Below are 25,674 nucleotides of genomic sequence, written 5' to 3' on the forward strand. Positions count from 1 at the left end.
GATGGGGCTGGGATAACAGAAGTGTGGTTTCTCACCTATTTGCGAGGTTATTTAAGCATCATTTTTTAAAAAAATTATAAACAAGCAAGGTGCGATGAAATTTTAGAAGGGGATTCTCAGATGGCTTCTTTCTAAATAGATAGATACAAGCACTCACTTTTCCAGGAAGAACACATCCCAACAGTCTAAAGATGAAATGAAAAATTAGTTGAAAACACTGATAGGTAAACAGGGAGTCAGTCTGTAAAGTTTCCATCCTCATTCAGTAACATCAAAATCAAGTTAAAATGGAAGATAAGTCATCTCGGAGCAGCTGGCTTCTACAGTCTAATCTTCTGAAAATGTTATCGAAGAGCTGATGTTTGGAAGCAGCATCAACCTTCCTGTCTTTGACTGTGGCAATGACAGATAATCAAAGTACCTGTTTAATTTTCTTTCCCAGCAGGGCCTCTTGTGCAAATCTTTAGTAAAATTCAGTTTAAAAGGAGTATTTTCCTCATCCCTTTATAAAACTTTTTACTAGAAATATTGCCAAATTTTGCACCAGGTGTATTTTCTCCTCTTTCTTAGAATACCCAGCACTTGCTTTCTTGGTGTGTTTGATTTTTTTTTTTTCTTTCCCCCCCAGCATTTTGATCTTCCTTTCCATTCTTTGAACTTTAAGCATGCAAACTGCAAATCCTTTTTTCTTTCCAAAGTGGTTTGTCCAACATTTTGTCTTAGCCTTGCTGTCCATTTCCACCTTTCTCAAGAAAGAGGCTAATTTAATGTTGGTCATTTTATGATGGCAGAGATCAAGGGAATCTGTCAGTTACACCTCCTGCCTGCCGTTGTGCTTGGACAGAGAAGAGGCAGACAAAGCCAGTTGTTTCAAGGCCTACATGCTAGGAGCTGGCACCCTCTGTTTAAAATGCTTTTCCTCTTTGTGGGCATCTTTTCTGTGTTGATTATTTATCAATGATGATAGCCGTATTGCTCAAAGACCGCATCTAAGCAAGTCTTGGGACAAGTGACTGTTTCTACCATTGCTGAGATCAGGCTCTGTCCCTTGATATAAATGTGTGTCACCCAGTTTAAAAAAAAAAAATCTAGCAAATTGCACTTTATACATGACTATGAACATGTTTTGCTGGAACACTCAAATGCGAGCTTTGTTTTGGGAATGTTTCTGGTGCACATTTCTTTGCCTGAATAATTCTTCATTGTTTGTACAATATAATTTTATCAAATATTAAAATCACCTGTAGATTTATAAATATGAAATGGAGCTTAAATGGTCATTTTACTGGAAGTTAGTAACTTATTTGAAAATATACGGACTTAGCAGAGGTTGGGAAACACATTCTACTCTGTAGTGGTTATTTTGATTCTGTAGGACCAGTGAATTGTTATTCAAACAGTTGCAAGTACAGCAACCTGTTCTTACTATTCTGCACTGCCCTCTGGCTACTTTGTTTGACCTGTTTAAAGTATAGCAGTCTATTTTAAATATCCAGTTTTCACCTCATTTTTATTTAATCTTAGTAAACTTGTCCATGTCAGTTGTAGTTGCAAAGAGCAGCTATTTTTCCTTATATGAACCTAAAGGAACAATGTGGAATATTCTTATAAGGTCCTTACAAAGTATATCCACAAAACAAAGAAGGTAGGGGAAAAGAAGCATGTGGGGTAACTTATTTTGTAACAGGTTGTATTTTGACGCTTCTGCAAAAAATAACAAACTATAATATGCAGTTTTTTAGCAGCCGGAAAACAGCCAGACTATAGAGAGTGCTGCTGCTTGCTTTTTATATTTTTCCAGACATAAATGCAGAGCCAATAGTGTTAAACTAGCTGGTCAAAAAAAACCCAAAATTGTTAATTTAACATTTATATTTCAATGGCTTCTTCAGATGACACGAATACTTTTTTTTTTTTTTGGGTTGGTGTTGATCTTCAGTGGTACCACTAGTCAATTGATAACCTTCATTGTGCCTTGGTATTCCAAGATTTATATTATGGTTCATACATGCCCTCAGTTCTAGGGACACCTGAAATACAGCACTACAGAGAGGCTCAATGGCATGGTGGAAAAATGACTTCTGAAACGGACTCTTCTTGCCTTTCTTAGTCACTGTTAATTTACAATCCTTTGTGTGTGTTATAAATGATCTTACAGAATGAATAAACCCTCCCCTTTACTGGGTTCACTGAGCCTTGGCAAGTCAGTCAACTATTCCATTATGACCAAGGTGGATAAAAAATTGATCTTAAAAGTTTTAATATAAATTAAATACATTTTTCTTAAAATTGAAAATTGAACTTGAACTTGAAATTGTTAGCCTGTATTAAAGCCTAAATTTACTATAATCTATTAAAATCATTTAAATAAAAATATGCTGCATAAATGAGCACTCCTCAAATTTTAATGAATTAAAGGCTGCTGCTTTTTTAGCTTTTTAGCAGAATCTGGGGGAAAATATCTTTAACTTCTTAGGTCAACTCAAGCTTTATATATGTCACAATGACTTTTGTATTTCATTGAGTATATATAGTCTGTCTTGGCTTTTTTGCACATATAGGAACTTTCTGTTGTGCAGAAAAGCTGTGGCCTTAAATTACTTTTGGTTTAAATTTTTCTAGCAGGTGTGTAGAGAAAATTTCTTTTGGACTTGTTAGCTCGAAGTTGAGACACAGGTTGGAAGAGGAAAACAAGCTTTCTTGCTTTTTCAAGTCCCAATCTAAGAAAAAAACAGGTTGGGGAGAAAGTGAGATCTGCTAGTTCTCAAAAAAGACATGGGGCCAGATTTTCAAAGGGTTTAAGCATCTACAGATTCAGGCAGGTGTCCCGTGGGATTTTCAAACCTCCTTAGGAGGTTAGATGCTTAACTCCCATTGATTTTGATGGCAGTTGGGCACCTTGCCCTGCTAGGGCCCTTTTGAGAATCCCATTAGGCACCTGTCTGCATCTTTAGGCACTTGAATACCTTTGAAAATCTGGCCCACAGTGACCAGAAACAAGTCATCAATTCACTATCTACAGCCTTTGCTTAATAAAGCTGGGTTAAATTGAAATTTGATACTTTATGTATCTAGCATACTTCATTTTAAAATGCTTTTTATACATTTTAACTGAATTCTAGTTTGAGTTCAAATGTAGCTTGACACAAATTGAGAGTAAAAGAATTACCTAGTAAATAAGAAATGCATCATCCACCATTGTCTATCTCAAAAATGTAAAAATTAAGAATTTGAATACTTGTTATACATATAACTGTTTAAATGTATAGGGATAGTATACCCTCTCAGATAGCAAAGAATACCAAATTTGGTTGCAAATCAACTGTTAATGGTTATATGAACCAATGAGAGTGAAGCTCTGTTTAGGAAAATAACTGAAAAGTTGCACATGCAAAATACAATTAATATCAATGTAAATCAAAGTTTCCTGTTTGCTGATTTAAATCATGATTAAAGTTGGTTACTTAAAATCACTTATAAATCAATCCACCCTGCCTTAGGCCTCTGATTCTTGTGCAGTATCTTTCTGCATGCAATAGATTGTTGAGGAATACTTTACAATTTTCCTAGGTACTTTAGTTGAAAATTGGAGCTGTTAGCACTGTGTGTGTTGACAGCTTTCATAACGCTGTTTAGAGCAGTGTGTAAAAATCAATTTATGTCAGTGAAGCTGGCAGATTATCATAACTGTAGATGCTCCTGGAAACGAGGAACCAGCATCATGTGACCACCAGCAGGTGTGCTGCAGACTGCAATTTGAGAAGTGTACTTGTCTCCGTATTTTCAGTAATACAGATACTTCTGTTAATACAGGGAATACCTAAAACATTGCATATAACTTTATCTAGTCAACATTGAGCTTAAAATATACTGGTCAGTTTCACCTCCGCTTTTATAGGTGGGGGTGGGTTAATTAAAATAAATGCTATTTTCATGTTGATGAAAATGTGTATGCCAAGTATGTAAAAATTTTGGAAGTATAACTTTCCTTCTGAAGTTTTAATAGAAACACTAGAAGAACCTTAGTTTTGTAGCTCTTTCTAGTTGTTATAGGGTCTGGCTCTTCTTACCTGTCTGCTTGCACTTTCCCTTTTTTTTTTTGCCTTCCCCCTTTTAAGTAGGGCTGTCGATTTAATCACAGTTAACTCATGCGATTAACTCAAAAAAATAATCATGATTAATTGCACTGTTAAACAATAGAATACCAATTGAATTTATTAAATATTTTTGGATGTTTTTCTGCACTTTCAAATATATTGATTTCTGTTACAACACAGAATACAAAGTGTACAGTGTTCACTTTATATTTTTATTATAAATATTTGCACTGTAAAAATGATAAACAAAAGAAATTTTTTCAATTCACATCATACAAATACTGTAGTGTAATCTCTATCGTGAAAGTGTAATTTATACATGTAGATTTTGGTTTTTTTGGTTTCATAGCTACACTCAAAAACAAAACAATGTAAAATTTTAGAATCTGTAAGTCCACTCATTCCTACTTCTAGTTCAGCCAATCGCTAAGACAAACTAGTTTGTTTACATTTCTGGGAGGTACTGCCGTCTGCTTCTTATTTACAATGTCACCTGAAAGTGAGAACAGGCGTTCACATGGCACTTTTGTAGCCAGCGTTGCAAACTATTAATGTACCAGATATGCTAAACATTCGTATGCCTCTTCATGCTTCGACCACCATTCCACAGGACATGGTTCCATGATGATGACACTCATTAAAAATTAATGCAATTTATTACTATGGCTGAACTCCTTGGGGGAGAATTGTACGTCTCCTGTTCTGTTTTACCTGCGTTCTGCCATATATTTCATGCTATAGCAGTTTCAGGTGACCCAGCACATGTTCGTTTTAAGAACACTTTCACAGCAGATTTGACAAAACGCAAAGAAGGTACCAATGTGAGGTTTCTAAAAGTAGCTACAGCACTCAACCCAAGGTTTGAGAATCTGAAGTGCCATCCAAAATCTGAGAGGGACGAGGTGTGGAGCATGCTTTCAGAAGTCTTAAAAGAGCAACACTCTCTGATGCAGAAACTGCAGAACTGAGAACACCGAAAGAAAATCAACCTTCTGCTGGTGGCATCTGACTCAGATGATGAAAGTGAGCATGCGTCGATCTGCACTGCTTCAGATCATTATTAAGCAGAACCCCTCATTAGGATGGATGCATATCCTCTAGAATGATGGTTGAAGCATGAAGGGACATGTGAATCTGGCATGTCAATATCTTGTGATGCTGGCTACAACAGTGTCATGTGAACACCTGTTCTCACTTTCAGGTGGCACTGTAAACAAGATGCGGGCAGCATTATCTCCTGCAAATGTAAACAAACTTGTTTAGCTGAGTGACTGAACAAGTAGGACTGAGTGGACTTGTAGGCTCTAAAGTTTTACATTGATTTGATTTTGAATGGAGTTATTTTGTGTTCATAATTCTACATTTGTAAATTCAACTTTCATGATAAAGAGATTGCACTACAGTACTTGTATTAGGTGAATTGAAAAATACTATGTTTTTTACAGTGCAAATATTTGGAATAAAAAATAAATAAAAAGTGGGCACTTGTACATTTTGTATTGTTGTAATTGAAATAAATATATTTGAAAATGTAGAAAACATACAAAAATATTTAAATCGTATATTGTTTAACAGCATGATTAATCACAATTCATTTTTTTTAATCGCTTGACAGCCCTACTTTTAAGATATATACTCTGACTTCTCCTGAAAACTTAGTCGGATGTCAAATGGTGCAGTGAGCAGTTAAATTTGTCAATCTGGATTTGTGTTCAGGAGTCTTGACTAAAATTGTTTTAAATATTCAGAAGTTTCATGTAGGGAATATTTTTAAAATTCTTTGTTATTGAGTAAACCTGATTTAAAATGCATAAGCTGAGGGTTTGATATCATGTGCAATAATTCAGAAGCATAGTTCTATATCATACATTGAATGCTTTGTGAAGTAGTTAGCTATTGCAGTAATGATAGTGTAAACGACTCCATTCAAAAAACTAACAAACCTTTTCTCCCATCTTTCAGGTAATGTACAAACGAATCTTGCAGCAAGCAGGTTTTATACACTTTGCACAGCTTCAGTTCCTAGAAGCAAAGGAACTCTTCAGGTAATTCTGTGTGTTGACAAAATGAAAAACATTCATGTTAATCATCTTTGAACAAGGTTACATGCTTGAATTTAAAGGTATTTCAAAGGAATATTTTATGATGCGAGTGTAATACTGCTGTGGTAGAAATGGCTATAGTTGAAGAGGATCAAAATTATTTTGGTCCTCAGCTTTATGATTGGATGAAGGATAACCCATAATGTTAAGTTAATATTTTTTACCATAAATATAATTGACATAAAGTACTAGGGCCCTGATCCTGTAATCTAATCTCCATTGTGCCCATGTGGAGACCCACTGATTACATGCCCATGCAGATCAGCTTCCAAGATCAGGGTCTGATGTAGGTTTTGTTCTGCTTTCTTAAATCTATTAAAACTGCAAAAAAAGGCACAGTGTCCACTTAAAGTACTTAAATTGGGCAGGAGGGAGTGGAAGGGGAGATGTATTAGTGCTCTTCAGTTACCCTTGGGAAGCAGTAACATTTCTGCATTAAGGTAGAATCAGTTGCAAATTATATACTGGTGATACACAATTGCACTGTCAGATTTTTCTATGAAGCTCTTCTTTATATTCAGATTTGCCTTCTTAAACAGTGTTGGGTCTCTTCCACAAGATCTGCTTGCCATTTTTAAAAATCTCTACAAATCTTCCTGACTTCACTGTTGGAAATAAAATGGCTGCTGACAATCTTGTTGCTCTGTTCTCATTCCATAAGTGTGGTTAAAAATGATGCTGCTCACCCTATTGGTTGTTTTGTTTTTACTGTCAGCGTCTCCTACATTTCTGTGACGCATGGGCTGTTCCCCTCTTTGTAATTCTGGAGACTGTTCACTGTTGCAATGAAGTCCTGGCTATTTCCACTCCTTCTTTGGCTTCACACCAGAAATCATTTAGAATGATTAGAATAGTATAGATCAGTATAGAAACTCCTGAAATATGATTTGTAAAACCTTAATGCCAACCAGTGACTTATGTATAGAATGCTAACTGCCCTACAACTGTAGACACAAAAATAAATTAAATGTTGTCCCTTTGCTAATGAACCCATGCTAAGGAGGATAGAATTGTGAGAAATGCTACAAAAAAGAAATGAATGGGAAAGAAATTTCCCAATGTGTGGCTCAGTGTTCCTAGAGTTTTAGGATGAATGGGGGGTAGTGCACATTTAGCAGGGAAGGATAAAGAAACACAGGGAAATAGAGAAATCTCCTGAGGAAAATAAATGCCTGAACAGATGGCTTACTTTGCTCCTGAATCAGAGCAGTGCTCTGTATGTGAAGTGGCATTTAGAGGCTCTACAGAGTGCAAATTATATCCTGTGCTGTGCTGGGCTCAGGGTTCAGTCTTAGACCAGCATGTCGGGACACCCTCTTCCCAAAGGTGCTACGCAGAAAAGCTCAACTAGGAGTTGCTGAGCACTTCAGGGAGACAGTCTTAAGGACAAGGAGGACTCCATCAGGCCAGCTCATACGGTAAGTCCCTGTCCAGAAGAGATCCAGAGTACTCCTAATATGAAGAGTGTCATCAGCTCCTTGCGAGGAAAGAAAGCAGGGCTGCTAACTAGTTCTTTTCTCTGAAGATTATGGGAGTCTCCTCACAAGAATCCTTCAATTAAACAATGAGTCTAGGATCCAGAAGGGGAGGACACTGGAAAAAGGCAAATATAGTGCCCATATTTAAAAAAGGGAAGAAAGAGAACCCAGGGGACTACAGACCAGTCAGCCTCACATCAGTCCCCGGCAAATCATGGAACAGGTCCTCAAGGAATCCATTTTGAAGCACTTGGAGGAGAGGAAGGTCAGGAACAGTCAGCATGGATTCACCAAGGGCAAGTCATGCCTGACCAACATAATTACCTTCTATGAGTAGATAACTGGCTCTGTGGATATGGGGAAAGCGGCAGATGTGATGTATCTTGACTTTAGCAAACCTTTAGATACGGTCTCCCACCATATTCTTGCCAGCAAGTTAAAGGAGTATGCATTGGATAAATGGACTATAAGGTGGATAGAAATCTGGCTAGATTGTCAGGCTCAACGGGTAGTGATCAACAGCTCGATGTCTAGTTGGCAGCCAGTATCAAGTGGAGTGCCCCAAGGGTCAGTCCTTGGGCTGGTTTTGTTCAACATCTCTATTAATGATCTGGATGTTGGGATAAATTTCATCTTCAGCAGGTTCACAGATGACACCAAGCTGGGGGGAGAGGTAGATACGCTGGAAGGTGGGGATAGGGTCCAGAGTGACCTAGACAAATTGGAGGACTGGGCCAAAAGAAATCTGACGAGGTTCAACAAGGACAAGTGCAGTTAGGAAGGAAGAATCCCATGCACCGCTACAGGCTGGGGACCGACTGGCTAAGCAACAGTTCTGCAGAAAAGGACTTGGGGATTACAGTGGAAGAAAAGCTGGATATGAGTCAGCAGTGTGCCCTTGTTGCCAAGAAGGCCAATGACATATTAGGCTGTATTAGTAGGAGCATTGCCAGCAAATCGAGGAAGTGATTATTCCCCTCTATTCAGCACTGGTGAGGCCACACCTGGAGTATTGTGTCCAGTTTTGGTCCCCCCCACTACAGAAGGGACGTGGACAAATTGGAGAGAGTCCAGGGGAGGCAATGAAAATTATTAGGGGGCTGGGGCACATGACTTATGAGGAGAGGCTGAGGGAACTGGGGTTATTTAGTCTGCAGAAGAGAAGAGTGAAGGGGGATTTGATAGCAGCCTTCAACTACCTGAAGTGGGGTTCCAAAGAGGATGGAGGTAGGCTGTTCTCAGTGGTGGCAGATGACGACAAGAAGTAGTGGTCTCAAGTTGCAGTGAGGGAGGTCTAGGTTGGATATTAGGAAACAGTATTTCACTAGGAGGGTGGTGAAGCACTGGAATGGGTTACCTAGGGAGGTGGTGACATCTCCATCCTTAGAGGTTTTTAAGGACCGGCTTGACAAAGCCCTGGCTGGGATGATTTAGTTGGTGTTGGTCCTGCTTTGAGCAGGGGATTGGACTAGATGACCTCCTGAGTAGTCTTTCAACCCTAATATTCTATGATTCTATGTATCTAAAGGGCTCAACCTCTTATTAGGTGTCTTGATAAAAAGGGACTGCAGAGATACCCCACCGTGGCCACAGGCATGGAGTTACTCCTGCAAAACGGGGGAGAAGAGCCTCCCCTGCCCGCAGGAGGCACAAAAGAGAATGAGTATAAAATATCTAAAAGTTTCCTATTCTTACTCAGACCCAACCTCTACTACTCAGGAGGAGGGAGAGCTTTCTAATTTAGGATCTCAGCAGGGTGAGGGGAGGAAAATGTTGTTCCCTGATAAGTTTGATACTGCAGGAAAATGGCATCTTCCATACAGATCTAACCAAATGTGGCAGTAGATGGGAAGACTAAGTTCAAATACCATCCAGATCCCACCCTGATACAGGAATTCGCTTTCCCCTTCCTTTGTAGACTTACTCAAGGATTAATGGGAGTGCCCTGAGAAGGAAAAGCATATGAGCAGGCATGCACTTAGGTGCCGTAAGATGCAAGAGCCAAAAAATGCCATTAAGAAATACCGAAAGTAGATGCTGTGATGGCATCGTAGCAAAGGATATGATGGTCATATTGAAGGGGGTTTCTCCCAGAGACACAACGGGAAGAAAGATGGAGGTCACCTTTAGTAAGGACTTTGAGCCTTAGTTGCTCCGAGCAACCCTGGCTGCTATCTGTTTTATGAGAGCTACGGTCTCTTGGCTAGATGACCTACAAGTTTTGGATGACAAAGCCCATCCTGACTTCAGTTCTGCCCTTACGAAAATGTCCCTAGCAACACCTTTCATTTCAGACACCTCATTGGACAGTATGATTCTCAGCTAGGTGCCACATCTGGTCCTGGACTGCAGTTGCTCACACCAGACAAACCCTGTGCTCATCCCAATTCATAGGCTTTACCCTCTGTGGAGAAAAAATTGGATAAGATAGTGGCAAAAGGAGCATCCAAACCAAAGCAGACCCTCACATCTCCATACCTCAAAGGCACTACAAGCCCAATAACAGGGAGAAAAGCTCCTTTTGTTCATCCACATCACAGAAGTACCAAAAGGAAGATGGCAGGTAAGTCCGGGGAAAACCATGTATTAGGCATCAAAAGCAGAGGTGATTGCAATATATGGACTTTGCTATGGCACCAAAAGACACTGCATCTGTCCTGATTTGAATCTAGGAGATGGAATATCCCATTCCTCAGAAGGATGGTCTCTCTCAACAATACCCCTGAGAACTGGTTCCCTCAGAAGAAGGATTGTATTGTTTTTATATCCAGAAGGCATGATTTCAGTCAGCCCCATCTAGTGTTTAATAGGATTGCCTGATTGGATGGAATAGGGCCTTATGGTTTCTTATGGAATGGTCATAATTCCACATCAGGTTTCCAGAAATTTCTGCTGAAGGTTTGGAACTGCACACCATTATTCATGAAAGAGTGGTTGTTGGTTCCAGTCCAACTACTGGAGTCTCAGATGTTGGACAGTCCTAGGGAGGGTCCACTGTCAATGGTCTTTCTGTCTGCCCTGCCGTCCCTCAGGTACTCATGAAAGATGCCAGCCTATTTGGGTGAAGAACACATCTGGGTTCCAGAACAGTGCAGGGCACTTGGAGCTCCATTGGTAGGAATGAGAGCATCAGCCTTGTGGAATTGAGTGGTGAAGCTTGTCCTGTGAGGGTTCCACAGCCACCTCATGGATAATGTTCTGTTCTGGTCCAGTTGGATAGCAGCAGCAGCAGCATGCTAGCAAACCTCAACAACCAAGGGAGAACTCAGAGGTGGATCTTATGTTTGGAAGTAATGGAATGGGCTGAGGAGACACTAGTTCTATAACAGAAATAGACCGAACTAAACAAGAAGGCAGACTGACTCAGCACAGCTCACCATGTGTGAATCTGAACATCTTCAAACTGATCTCATAGAAGTATGGTTTCCCAGCAGTTGATCTGTTTGCCAGTCACAAAAATGGAAAGCTGTAAAAGTACTTTATTACAGAAGCAGATTCCAGGTGACTGGGGATGGACACTGTTGGTTGAAGTGCTTGCTTTATGCATTCCCACTGTGATGATTGTAGAGCTGCTATGTATTAATCAATGAATAATATGTAATATTGTAAGTGGCTTAGTGAGGTCAAAACACTGAATAATTATAGAGTTCTTAGAATTTCCAGTATGAATGTATTAATCTAACTTAATGGGGGTTGTGGGAAGAGCAAACAAGACAGTCACCCAATAGATCTGACACCCCAGCATGCACCTGAAAGACAGTAAATGGCTCAAGAATGCAATGTTCAGTCTCTCATAGGTTGCAAACCTTATTTTGCCAAAGCTGGAAAGCTAGAAAACAAAAGAACACTCAAGAGTTAGACTCTCAGAGTGAGAACGGGGTTGATTGTCAGAAACTGTGGACGGAGCTAGGCTGAGAGAGAGAGACTCTGAAGAGGGAGTCTTAAGCAGTAAGGTCTTCGCAGATCTAGTGAATAGTAGGCCTTCGGGAAAAGCTAGATATGCATGTTATCTATTTTTATTAGGGCAATCAAGAGATTAAAAAAATCAATCGTGATTAATTGAATGATCAAAATTGTGATTAGTCATGCTGTTAAACAATAATAGAATACCATTCATTTAAATGACAGGTTTCAGAGTAACAGCCGTGTTAGTCTGTATTCGCAAAAAGAAAAGGAGTACTTGTGGCACCTTAGAGACTAACCAATTTATTTGAGCATGAGCTTTTGTGAGCTACAGCTCACTTCATCGGATGCAGTGAGCTGTAGCTCACGAAAGCTCATGCTCAAATAAATTGGTTAGTCTCTAAGGTGCCACAAGTACTCCTATTCATTTAAATATTTTTGGATGTTGATTTCAATTACAACACAGAGTATAAAGTGTACTATGCTCACTTTCTGTTTTTATTACAAATATTTGCACTATAAAAAAACCAAAATAAATTGTATTTTTTAATTCACCTAATACAAGTACTGTATATACTCGTTCATAAGCCGAATATTTTTGGTAAAAAAGACACAAAGAGCGGGGGTCAGCTTATAAACAGGTGTACACCAAAATTGGATGATTTTAAACTCTATGAAATCATTCAATTGAATATCTAATACATTGTCGTTTTGTTTACCTGGAGCGTTCGCAGGCATGGAGCCCCTCAGTTCCCAGTGGCCGCAGTTTGCTGTTCCCAGTCAATGGGAGCTGCGAGAAGTGACTCCACTTCTCGCAGGTTCCATTGGCTGGGAACGGCAAACTGCGGCCACTGGGAACTGATGGGCTCCATGCCTGCGAACGCTCCAGGTAAACAAAACGTCCCGATCCGCCAGCGGCTTACTCTGACGGGCCGGGAGCCGAAGTTTGCCAACCCCTGAAATATAGGGTCAGCTTATGAAAGGGTCATACAGTTTTTACCATTTTTACTTAACCATCTTGGGGGGTGGGGGGGGTCAGCTTATAAACAAACCGGCTTATGATCGAGTATATACAGTACAGTAATTCAATTCACCATCATTCCAGAGGATATGCGTCCATGCTGATGACTAGTTCTGCTTGATAATGATCCAAAGCAGAGAGGACTGATGCATGTTCACTTTCATCATCTGAGTCAGATGCCACCAGCAGAAAGCTGATTTTTCTTTTTTGGTGGTTTGGGTTCTGCAGTTTCTGCATCAGAGAGTGTTGCTCTTTTAAGACTTCTGAAAGCATGCTCCACACCTCATCCCTCTGATTTTGGACAACACTTCAGATTCTTAAACCTTGGATCTAGTGATGTAGCTATTTTTAGAAACCTCACATTGGTACCTTCTTTGCGTTTTGTCAAATCTGCTGTGAAAGTGTTCTTAAAATGAACATGTGCTGGGTCATCTGAAACTGCTATAGCATGAAATATATGGCAGAACGCAGGTGAAACAGAACAGGAGACGTACAATTCTCCCCCAAGGTGTTCAGCCACAGTAATAAATGCATTAATTTTTAATGAGTATCGTCATCATGGAAACATGTCCTCTGGAATGGTGGCCGAAACATGATGGGGCATACGAATGTTTAGCATATCTGGCATGTAAATATCTTGCAGTGCCAGCTACAACAGTGCCACACAAATACCTGTTCTCATTTTCAGGTGACATTGTAAATAAGAAGCCGGCAGCATTATCTCCTGTAAATGTAAACAAACTTGTTTGTCTTAGCGATTGGCTGAACAAGAAGTAGGACTGAGGGGACTTGCAGGCTCTAAAATTGTACATTGTTTTGTTTTTGAGTGCAGTTATGTAAACAAAAAAAAATTCTACATTTGTAAGTTACACTTTCACAATGAAGAGATTGCACTACAGTACTTGTATGAGGTGAATTTAAAAATACCATTTTTATAATTTTTATAGTGCAAATATTTGTAATAAAAATAATATAGTAGCACTGTACACTTTGTATTGTGTTGTAATTGAAATCAGTATATTTGAAAATATAGACATCCAAAAATATTTATTACATTTCAATGGTATTCTGTTTAACAGGGTGATTAAAACTGCAATTTTTTTAATCAGTTACATTTCGAGTTAATCATGTGAGTTAACTGTGATTAATCGACAGCCATAGTTTAAATGAATTATTACTCAAAGTTCTGTATTAATATGCCTAGTAAGGAATCTATTTGTCAAAAAAAAAAAATTCCTGAATCTCTCTTTTGTTGTCTGCATTGTTAGAGACATGGTTGCTGACAGGTATTTTGAAATAAATTATCAAAATAATTGAAACTGGTTTTTTTATATTGTGGTGTTTTTGACAAAATATGCAGAATTTTGCAGAATTTTTAATTTGTTGATGCATAATTCCCCTGGAGTAAAAGAGGTCAAGGTTGGGATGGCGTTTTGGCTGAGGTTTTCAGAAATTGTATCTGATCACTGTACTTCAAACATAAATACACTTCTTCCATTGCTCCACACAATAAAAGATGGGAAAAGTAATTCAGGATGAGACTTAGCAGCCCCTGTTCTTTCTGAGCATTCTGCTTCCATCTCTGAAGGTTTACAGTCGTTCTGTTCTGTCCAGTAGAGTGTCTGCAAGCATGGAAACCAAAACAAAGGCCCAGTCATCCCATTAGTGCAGTTGCAACTCTAATTTACTCCAGTTTGGTCCTCCAAACTTAGTGCAGTCTTCTGAGAGACTTTTCTACACTTTCTGGATCTGCTCTGTGAGAATATTGGCTCTGTTTAAACTTGTGTCCAAATCTGATTAGTGTCCCAGGCATTGAAACCTTTACAATATAAGTCAGACAGATGTTTTAGACATCCTTAGGTGCTCTAGGAATCTGAACATATGCAGTAACTTCTCCTCCTAGCAAGACTTTTTAATCTCAAAATATCCTCCAGGAACATTTTCAGCCTTGGCTGAAGGAGCATCTCGAAGGAAAACAAGGCTTCTGTTAGCACAGGCAACACTCTTTTTAAACACTGGTAATTCCTTCATTGTAACTCAGGTGGGTTTTAACACTCTAGAGGTCTGTACTTTAGTTAGCCCTACACAACATATCGTATATCTATAAAGAGCTGTTCATTTAATCAACAGTTTGTTTTCTTGGCTCTTTGCCATATGTTGGCCACCACCCTCTCCAGCCCACATACAAAATTTATTTTAAAGCATAGAGGTCTCCCTGAGGTTCTGTCTTTTTAAAGAAGAGCAAATGTAGTAGCTGGTGAAAGGTGCCAGGTGGACCATCCTTGGGACCAGTCACCTTTATCTACAGAACACATACTGTACTGGTGGTTTCATTGTGCCTCAGCCCAGTTGATAGTTGATAGTTGATTGCACCAGAGACCAGCACAAATAATATAAATTAGTAGTCCCCTAAGAGCTGGACTGGGGCCACCAACTAATTCACATGGGCCACAGCTGTCGGATGTTAATTTGTCAGTACTTACAAAGGTGGATTCATACCAGTTACCAAGAAGAAAAGGCTGATCGTCCCCTGACTAGTCCCCCTGAATCATGAAGTTCTTATGCCCTGGGGCACATACATGGAATGACACAAGTTCTCCCATAGAACTAGAAAAATCCCCAGACTTGTTTTGGGGGGAAATGTCTCTGGTAGGATAATTTTAAAGGTGTCTTTGTACTCAAAAGCATGTGTGCACACAACATCAGTATGGTTTTTGTGTGTGTGTGTGCGCCTATGTGTACTTTTTCTTTCTTCTTTGCTTCATTTAGTTTGACACTGTAATTGCAGAAGCGGCCAGCTGGATGTCCGGGAGCTGATCTCTCTCTACCCCTTCCTGTTGCCTACTTCCTCTTCATTCACACGGTCTCATCCGCCTCTTCACGAGTATGCTGATTTAAACCAGCTGACCCAAGGGGACCAGGAGAAGATGACTAAGTGCAAACGATTCCTCATGAGTTATTTGAATGAAGTCCGCAGCACTGAAGTTGCAAATGGCTACAAGGAAGACATTGATACAGCTTTGCTCAAGCTATATGCAGAAGCTAATCATGAAAGCCTTCTGGATCTACTGGTCTCAGAGAATTTCTGTCTTCTAACAGACAGTGCTACCTGGCTGGAGAAACACAAAAAGTCAGACATTTCATTAGATAGATCACCTCTGGGCTGGGAGTGGGAGAAATGTTTTGTTTTGGTTCTGTACGTTTATCAGTCACTTAAAGATTTGAACCCATTTCTCTAGGTGTCCCAGTCAGGCTAGGCTCACTTCAGTTTGTGGTGTTGGTGTGTGCACCGAATGGCAAAACAGCATACTTCTCTGTTTGTTTTAAGAGAGACTGGAATGTCTGGGTGGGGTTGAAATTCAAACTTGAGGTGCATTGGCAAAGCTGTGTGTAGGGAGCTTGCAATTTTATGCTGGTTCAGGCAAGTACAAATTGAACTTCCTTTTCATAATTAACGAGCTTGAAAATGAAAACTCTGGGGGGGAGGATTTCCCTTGAAGTTAGGAAACTGTCTGATTGCCTGATCCCTAGGTGTTTCTAGGCTTAAAGGACCTCAGCTGTCATTTGATACTTTGTTGTAGTAGTAGGGTTGCCAACTTTCTAATCCCACAAAAGCAAACACCCCTGTCCTGCCCCTTCTCCAAGACTCCGCCCCCGCTCGCTCCATACCTCCCTCCTTCTGTCGCTCACTTTTCCCCACCCTCACAAGGCGTGGTGTGCAGGGGAGGAGGGGTATGAGGGCTCTGGCTGGGGGTGTGGGCTCTGGGGTGGAGCTGGGGATGTGGGGTTTAGGGTGCAATAGGGGGCTCCAGGCTAGGCCAAGGGGTTAGGGGGTGTGTGTGTGTGGGGGGGGGTGCAGGGTTCCGGCAGCTCTTACTGAGGCTCTGAGGAACCAGCCGCCAGGGGGCCGCGCAGAACTAGGGCAGGCAGGGAGCCTGCCTTAGCCCCGGGTCCCCACTGTGCCACCAACTGGACTTTTAATGGCCTGGTCGGCACTGGCCCTTTTTGAATGGGCGTTCCGGTCGAAAACCAGACACCTGGCAATCCTAAGTAGTAAAAACTAAATTACTTGTACAGTACTGAACAAATGATAGGGTGACTGGTATTGTCCCCCTTGTGATCTGAGAGTGTGACAATTAAAAGTGGAACAATAAGAATAAAATTTTTCTTGTTGAGATGTCTTGCGCTGGGAGAAAAGAAGCCTTAGTACATGAACAGAACTACTTTTAAGTCGAATTCTAATTAAATCTATAGTTAATTATGTAGTAGTTAACTTTCAAACTACTAGTTTATTCACTGGCCAGAAACTTCACGTTTGAATTCTGAAATCTGATATTGTTTCCCTGCTGGTGCTTCCACTGAACTGAGAAAGGAACAGTTATGAGAGCCCCAAAGGGATTAATTTTGGAATACCTTAGAAGGGGAAGACCTAGAAGAGAATAAAAAAGTAGAGAATCAGGTGCTTGACATTCAGCACTGTATACAGTATATGTACCCAGAAAAAGTGTGAAAACTGTCTGCACCTTTCTCTATTTTTTCCCTCTCAGACATCCAAAAATATATTACACAATAGTATAACATAGGATGAGTGACAGGCTGGATTGGAAGTCTGTTGTGATTTTCATTGGATTTAAGAGTGTTTTACTGTTTCAAATGTTCAACAAATCCATTTGATGACAAAGACTTTACATGACTAGCTAATTGGAATAAATATGAAAGGTAGAATTTTAAACCCATGGAAATAGAGAGGCATTATAATGGAAACAATGGAAAGCCATACTATAGTAGAACAAATTTTATAACATGGGAGACTCTTGTTCAGAACTGCGTGTTGCTGTGTCTTGACACTAGTCTGTATTGCAGTAAAGAAAATCAGATTTTTTTTTAGAGAGGAGGTAGAGTTTTATAAATACTATAGTGTAAAAATGAGATTTTGGTTGAATAACAGCTGTTAATGAATTAGAATTGCTCCACTGATATTTAATATAGAACTTTGTGGGTAGGTGAATTCTAAAATGAGGGAAAGCATGAAATGTATGAGGACAGTAAACCACTGCTTTCCTATTTGTACCATATTTAAACTGATGAAGAGGATCTAAGAACTTAAATGTTCATACATTTTTTTAAAATACAGGTATTTTGCACTTGGACTCCTGCATCACTACAATGGTCAAGATGCTGCAGCACTTCAGGTTAGAATGACAAATCAGTATTTAATCAAGATGGTATAATAAAGCTTTTGTTAGTTCCTTCATAAACCACCTTGAAAATATGTCTAGGTAACTTCTAATTTCAAAATTGGCATATATCCACAGCAGGATGAACTTTCTCTTAAAACCTAATTCCTCAGACTGGTTAAAATGTTGGAGAAATACAAAGCCACATAAGTGATGATTTAAAAAAAAAGCTATCTTTTCAAGATAAACTTTTACACCATAATAATTCTTAGCCAGAATTATGATGGGTTAATGGACATAGAAATCCCAAGTGTGTGTGTACCCTAATTACTGTTGTGATCGTATCTGTGCATCTTCAGCTAGAAGCATTAAAATGTTCAGTCTCTGACAGGAACCTCTCATACTGAATAACTATCTTGGTAATTTATTTAGAAGATAGTCCCTTCAGTAGATTGTAAAGATGTCTTTAGTAGCTTGTGGTTTTTCTGTTTTCTTGGGATATGGTTGTCTCCTAGATTTAAATAAACTTTGACTTACATATATTTGACTAAGTAAATGAGGCAGGTAGTCACCTGAGTGATCCTGGGCAGAAAAGCAGCCTCTGGATATGCTGTGGGGTGTGTGTGTGTGTGTGTGTGCATCAACAAAAACTGTTCCAATATTTCACAGGCATACTTATTCATTTAAGAAGTTTTTTCCTATGTTCTTGTATTTCCTATAAGGGTTTAATCCCTTCTTCAGGGTCTCAATCAATGGCCGTTCAAGTTAATGGTAAGATTGGTCAGGTCCTTGGTGCAGAAATGAGGTGGTGGAGGGTGAGAAAAATCATTCCGCATATAACTTCTTAAACCAGTAATGCACTTGATAGGTGCTGGAACTGGGGGTGCTGCCACACCCCCTGGCTTGAAGTGGTTGCCATTATATACATGGTTTACAGTTTGGTTCAATGGCTCTTAGCATCCCCCTCTATAAAAATTATTCCAGCACCCCTGATGCCCTTGAAATAGTGTCTGCCAGCTACTTAGCCTAGTTCTGACAAACTTGTATGAACACCTGTAAATGTGCTAAGTTGATTGCAGCTGCTAGGCAAGCTAATACAGTTCTGCATTTAGGAACAAAACCGGCATAAAAGAAAATTAGGTTGCTTTTTGCTAAATTGCTGTCTGATTCAGTTATTTTGAACTTGTGCTAGAACATTAAGAGCAGGATTCAAGTAGAAACCAGAAGCTGAATGTAACTTAAGAGCAAAGAGAGCAAATTCCGAACTGATACTGTAAAAAAATATTTCCTTGCATATAATTAGACTGTGCAAGTCCATTGAGGCCAAGAACTTTAGCAACATTCAAAAAGGGATATTCAGAGTTAGTGCTAACAAATTTTAAAGGAATAGTAAACCTCCATGCTTCAGGATTTAAGCCAATCTCTAACCATTAGGGACTAGTATAAGGGGTGAGAGAGAGTGTGCACATGTGCATGCACTGAACTCAATAGGAACCAACAAGCAGGGAAGGATGTACAATTGTAATAATGTTGCTGTAATTTTTTAATTGAGCAGTGGACTTAATATAAGATTTTAAGTATATATTAAAGGCAAACTCCTAAGAAGTTTAATTCTTGTACACTTTTTCTGTTTCAGTTATGGGTGAATATAGTTAATGGCGACATTCAAGATTCTACGCGTTCAGACCTCTATGAGTATATAGTAGACTTCCTTACCTTCTGCTCAGACCAAGAACTAGTGTGGAAGTATGCTGAATGGGTTTTACAGAAAAGTGAGGAGGTTTGTGATTGTATCCCTTCTTAAAACAAAAAGTTCTAGAAAATAATTTCTTGGTAAAATTTAATAACGTCATCACTTTCCCCTTTCATGTTTCTTACCCCTCTAAATCTTTCAGTCTTAACTATCTCCTATCTAATTTATTTGATGCAAGTGCTTCATTTCAGAATTTGAAGAGGTCTACTGTAAACAATAGGTTTAAAAACAATATTAAGCTGTTGTCTTAAACAATGGAAGAAATGACATGTATGCTAAAGGGGATTTATATTAGAGTTTTGCTTCATATTAGTAAGGATTTTTTGTGTGTATGTATGAAGATTAAAACACAAGCTGATGTCACATGTTAGTAGTTCAGTACTGGTAGTATTCCATTGCTCTAAAGCAGAGGTGGGCAAACTACGGCCCGTGGGACCCTCCTGCCCAGCCCCTGAGCTCCTGGCCCGGGAGGCTCACCTCTGGCCTCTCGCCTGCAGTGCCCCCTCCCCCCCAGCCTCAGCTCACTGCGCTGCTGGTGCAATGCTGTGGGCGGTGAGCTCCTGGGGCAGCGCAGCTGCAGAGCACAGCCTGACCCGGTGCTCTGTGCGGCGCGGTGGCGCGGCTGGCTCCAGCCGGGCAGCACGGCTGTAACGCCGCCAGCCACCGGTGCTCCAGGAGGCGCGGTAAGGGGGCAGGGAGCGGGGGGGGGGTTGAATAGAGGGCAGGGAAGTTCAGGGTGGTGGTCGGGGGCAGGGGTGTGGATAGGGGGTGGGGAATAGGGGGGTTGAATGGGGGCAGGGGTCCCTGGGGGGCAGTCAGGAAGGAGAGGTTGGATGGGGTGGCGGGGGGCAGTCAGGGGCAGGGGTTCCGGGGGTGGTCAGGGGACAGTGAGGGGGGGGAGTGGATGGGGCAGGGGTCCTGGGGGGTCTGATAGGGAACAGCGGGGTAGGATGGGGCAGGAGTCCCTGGGGCAGGGGGGAGCATCAGGGGGCAAGAAGCAGCGGGGGGGGGGGGGGGGGATAAAGGGCGGGGGCTGGGCTGCACCTGGCTGTTCGGGGAAGCACAGCCTCCCGAACCGGCCCTCCATACAATTTCCGAAACCCGATGCGGCCCTCAGGCCAAAAAGTTTGCCCGCCCCTGCTCTAAAGGGCTGCAGAAGTGGTGATGTGTGTGGGAAAGTGGGGTAAACAACCTTTTCTCTTGGCAACACTTATTCTGCTTCAGGAGTTAGATGTCAGGAGTGGCTTATGCTCTTTACCGGCCAAAATCCAAGTCCATCATTTCTGTAATATGAATGAGTATTTAGTACTCCAGCTTAAGTGCCAACTGAGTGCTTATGCTATAAAATGCACAAGTAGCAGCCTTTGTCCCATGGAATTTACCATCTAAATAGGTTCTAGTTATTTCTGAATTAAGGCATGGTTATTCCATCTACTATTTAGCATGTAGACTTAACTGATACTGAACCCGGCCTCATGGATTCGTACTGTCACTGTATCAGAAGCAGGGTAATTAAATCCACAATTAGTAAATCTTGTTGATTTTAGCCATTATAAAAGTTGATCAATTAGATTTACTTAAAGGAATCCAGAGAAGGTTGAAAATCTGAGCTGACATTCTGACCTTTGACTCTTCCTTTTTTGCCTTGTCCTTTGGGGTATTTAATATTTTGTTATGCTTCTCTCACATTAATGTCCTAGAATGAGAAGTATTTGTTTGAAAAGGTCCCTACCACAAAAGGCTTACAAATAGGGCAATGTATAGATTATGAATTGGGACAGTAGGTATGTGATGCATCCAGAAGCAGTGACTGAGCAGCCCAGTTCAGTATGTTTTGTTAATCCATTATTTTTGCTTAGTGTGTGTTCTGAATATTTTGTATTTGATTTCTTAATTAATCGTTAACAAAGTGTGTGCTTAAAACAAAAAATAAAGATGTAGTCTGACTTCCTCAATGCAACTAACTTGTTATAGGTGGGGGTACAGATTTTTACGAAAAGGCCTTTGGAGGAACAAGGGAAAAACAGCTTTAATCCAGATAATGTCATGAACTGCCTTAACAAGTACCCCAAGTCACTTGTTAAATATCTGGAGTACCTAGTCTTGGATAAAAAAATAAAGGTAAGCTCTTCAGAAATACCAGGAAAAAAGTTTGATTCAGTGTGCTAACTGGGATACCTCAATTACACTTTCTATGAAGCCCTTCTTGGCAAATTTGTACGATGTGTTTCAAGTTTACCCAGAAGGCAGAGAAAGAGGAGGATCTTATGGCTAGAGTGTAACCATGGGAATAAGGAGATCTGGCTTCCATTCCCAGTTCTGCAACATTGGGCTTCTGTAATATTGTGCAGGTTACTTAACCTCTCTGACACTTTCTCCATCTCTGGACAATGTATGCTTTCCTGCCTCATCTGTGAGGCTTAAATCATTTATGGGAAGTACTTCGAAATCTTCAGATGGAAGGAGCTATGGAAGTGCCATCTATTACTAAGGCTAAGACTTTGTCATGGATATTTTTAGTAGAAGTCAAGGACAGGTCACTGGCAATAAAGAAAAATTAACGGAAGCCTGTGACCTGTCCCTGACTTCTACTAAAAATATCCATGACAAAATGGGGATCCCGTGGGAACTCCGGTGCCTCCCAGCACCTGTGGGGCCTCGGAGCTCCAGGGTTCCCCTCCCCCCATGGCTCAGAGTTGTAGGGGCCTGGCCAGGAGCTGTGGGGTCCCTTGTCTGCAGCAGCAAGGAGCTCAGAGGTTCCCCCACCGCCCATGATGGCGGGGAGTTCCAGGGGTCCGTCTGCCGCGGGCAACAGCCAGACCCTGCAGCTTCTAGCTGCATGTGGGCTGAGGTCACAGGGGTCTTTTAATTCACAGATTCCATGACTTCTGCGACCTCTGTGACAAAATCATAGCCTTATTTATTACTTATATGACGCTATTCATGTGCACAGTGCAGTAGACATGAAGAATGGTGAATAAACAGATATGTTTCCTGCTGCAAAGAGTTCATTACTTTAATAAGCAACATACAGACCAAACTGGAGGGAAAGTTGTCTCCTAAGGTATTTTTTTTTAAACTCTTAATTCCAGTTAGAACACGTCCACCAGTGGAAGCTGTATTGTGGACAGGTTTAAGTGCTTTTACCACAAGAGTTAAAAATCATGATGCTAAACACACCTGAGCTGGCCTGAGCTTGTGGGTGCTTCTGTCAGTAGACTTGCAACCAGAGGGAATTAAAGATCTAAGAAATTCTACTGTAGGCAAGGTCATAAAAAAACATCAGTTGAGCAATAATTGCTAATCTCGTTACACTTTGGTATTTCTTTTAACTTCACAATTTCAATATTTCAGAGGCAAGCTTGTTCTTCAATCCCTATGTAAAGAGCTAGAGGAACATAACTTCATAGAATTAAGTCATTTAGCACCCTTGTAAGATCACAAAGCACTTTAGAAATTGCATATACAGGAATTGTTTACGCAGCACTGACATCCAGCAGCCCTCAGATTGGAACACAATAGCCTTTTATCAGTACACAGCAGCGCTATACAACAGATCTTAAAAGTGAAGCAAAACCTCCTGAGGCAGGTAAATGGTGTTACACTGAGACACAGAGAGAAAGCGATTTGATTTGACCCAGATAAAGCAAAGCAATGATAGTGGGGGCGGGGGACCAGGACTTTTGGTGCCCAGTTGCCCAACATGAACTGTTAACAAAACTTTGCATTCTTGGGATAAGTTGGTAGTTTCCTCTTCCCATCATTCACTAAAATCCTGCAGTCGAGGCAGCCCTGACTATGCTAATGAGCATACTTGTTTCCATGAAGCAATGGCATTCAACTGATGTCCTGAATATTTCTAGGTAAACCACTTTCACCAGATTACGGACTCTATTATATGACACAGTTAGAGATAATGCACGGGTATGCTATTAGAAGAAACCATTTGAACTACTTATATACTCTGGGTTCTAAATTACTTACTGCCACTCAGTCCTAAGTGTTATTGTGGACCACTTCAGTGAAAACCTTTCCTCAGTAATGGTGGTTCAAAAATATCAGACTTAAGTTTTGCTAAGTAGGATAAGTGAGTAATGCTGAAAACACTATGCCATTATATAAACTTTGGCATACCCTCAGATTAAGTATTTTATCCGATTCTAGTGGCCTTATCTCAAAAAGTATATAATAGAAATAGAAAAGGTCCAGAGAACAGACTTAAATTAAACTAATTAGATTAAAACTATTTAGTTACAGAGGAGGGAGATATAAAAGGATGTGACAGAAGGATATGTTAAAACTATTATCAAAAAGGTCAGGTGCTCTTTTTCATACTTTCATAGTACTAGACGAAGAGTTTCCCAATGAAATTGGAAGGCAGCAAAAATAAAATGGATAAAGGGAATTTTTTTTATACAACACCACTCACCTGTGGAGCTCATTGTTGCAAGATACCATTGAGGCCAAGACCTCAGTAGGAGTAAAATCAGGATTTGACATTTTATATAACGAATATCTGCTGTAATATTAGGATACATATAAGGGATATAGACTCTGGTCCATTAGAGCAGAAACTAACAACCATCAGATAGTATATAGGACTAGAAGAATCATTGACTGAAGGGACAAAAGGCTTCAGAACTTACTAAAATCTTCTGGAGAGCACAGTCTAGAAGATTAAAAAAATGGTTCAATTTATTGGACAATATTTACTGTACATGTCATTGTATTTACACTAAATATCCTGTAAAGACAAATCACTGTTTAATTTGGGGTGGGTGTGTTGTCAGTCTTGTAATGCATTTTGTATGTATTGAATTAATCTTGTCCTTTATGCCTGCAGAAGGAAAAATATCATACCCACTTAGCTGTGTTGTATTTGGAGACAGTGCTGAAACTAAAGTCTGTGACCACAGACAATTGTGTGGAATTGACTGAAACACAGACTAAGCTACGCAGTCTTCTTCAGAAATCTGACTTTTATAGAATTCATTTTATTTTAGGTAAGATAAGTACTTTTACCCTGTTATAAATGAAAGACAATATTCTCCTTTGACAGCTTATACTGAGACCAGGGTAGGTATGGAGATGGAAAAGGTTTGAGGCATACTGTAGGGAGGGAAACTTTTAATTACCTTTATCTGTGCTATACCTGTTACATGGAGAAAGCATTGTAGTTTCCAGTGCCATCAAACTGACTCTGCTCATGAACCTGAAACAAAAATAGAATATTTGAGCTCAGTCTTCTTACCAATACATTGAACTGGCTGTTACTGTTTTAATAGCAACTGAAATTACATACCCTAGTCACTCCTTATCAACCTGAGCAAGCTCTTTTTATGTTGCACCATATGACTACCTGGCATTTAGCAGACAAATATGACCGTGCCAGTCGTTGAAGATGTTAATGTGTAGGTTAAAGCCTAACCAAGGGTAAAAGTAGTAATGTATAAACTATTCCCTTTAAAATCTTACATTTCAGAGCAAAGAGCTGCTAACTTTTGCAATACCTAAAATTGGAAGCACTGAATTGCTATTTCAGAATTTTACACGAACATGGAATAAATTGGTAGTGAACTAAAGGTAGGCTTACTCATGGGTGGTGGTTCGAAATGCACACTAGTGTTTTCCCAACTGAAAATAAAGCAGCATATTTTGGAAGGAAATTACTTGTGTTCCCATTAAATTTCTGAAGTTGTACTGCACCTACTTACTGTAAATACATTTGCTGAAAATTAAGATTTCCTTCCTTAACAGGAGATTTATAGATGGATTAAATTATCACCCTTCTCTGCCAGGTGTTAACACTTAATGTTTTGGCAGCTGCAACATAGTTCTGGGATTAGAATTTGTATGGTCTCTTTCATAAAAGGTTTCAGAGTAGCAGCTGTGTTAGTCTGTATCCGCAAAAAGAAAAGGAGGACTTGTGGCACCTTACTAACCAATTTATGTGAGCATAATCTTTCGTGAGCTACAGCTCACTTCATCGGATGCATTCAGTGGAAAATACAGTGGGGAGATTTATATACACACAGAACATGAAACAATGGGTGTTACCATACACACTGTAAGGAGAGTGATCAGGAATGAGCTATTACCAGCAGGAGAGCCTGGGGGTGGGGGAGAGGACGATGGACCTTTCG

The 25,674-nt window shown here is 40.1% G+C and overlaps 1 protein-coding gene across 1 annotated transcript in view; it reads left to right on the plus strand.

The window, feature by feature from the left end:
* The window catches only part of TGFBRAP1 (transforming growth factor beta receptor associated protein 1), a 63,881-nt gene that overhangs the window by 31,593 nt on the left and 6,614 nt on the right, over positions 1-25,674 (plus strand). Inside the window, 6 exon segments of the mRNA XM_073351273.1 lie at positions 6,060-6,142; positions 15,390-15,731; positions 17,736-17,793; positions 19,415-19,558; positions 21,506-21,652; positions 24,375-24,534. Of these exon segments, the coding sequence (XP_073207374.1) occupies positions 6,060-6,142; positions 15,390-15,731; positions 17,736-17,793; positions 19,415-19,558; positions 21,506-21,652; positions 24,375-24,534 (934 nt within the window).

Source organism: Lepidochelys kempii, chromosome 1 (assembly GCF_965140265.1).
Source record: "Lepidochelys kempii isolate rLepKem1 chromosome 1, rLepKem1.hap2, whole genome shotgun sequence".
In the NCBI taxonomy this organism is placed as follows: Eukaryota; Metazoa; Chordata; order Testudines; family Cheloniidae; genus Lepidochelys; species Lepidochelys kempii.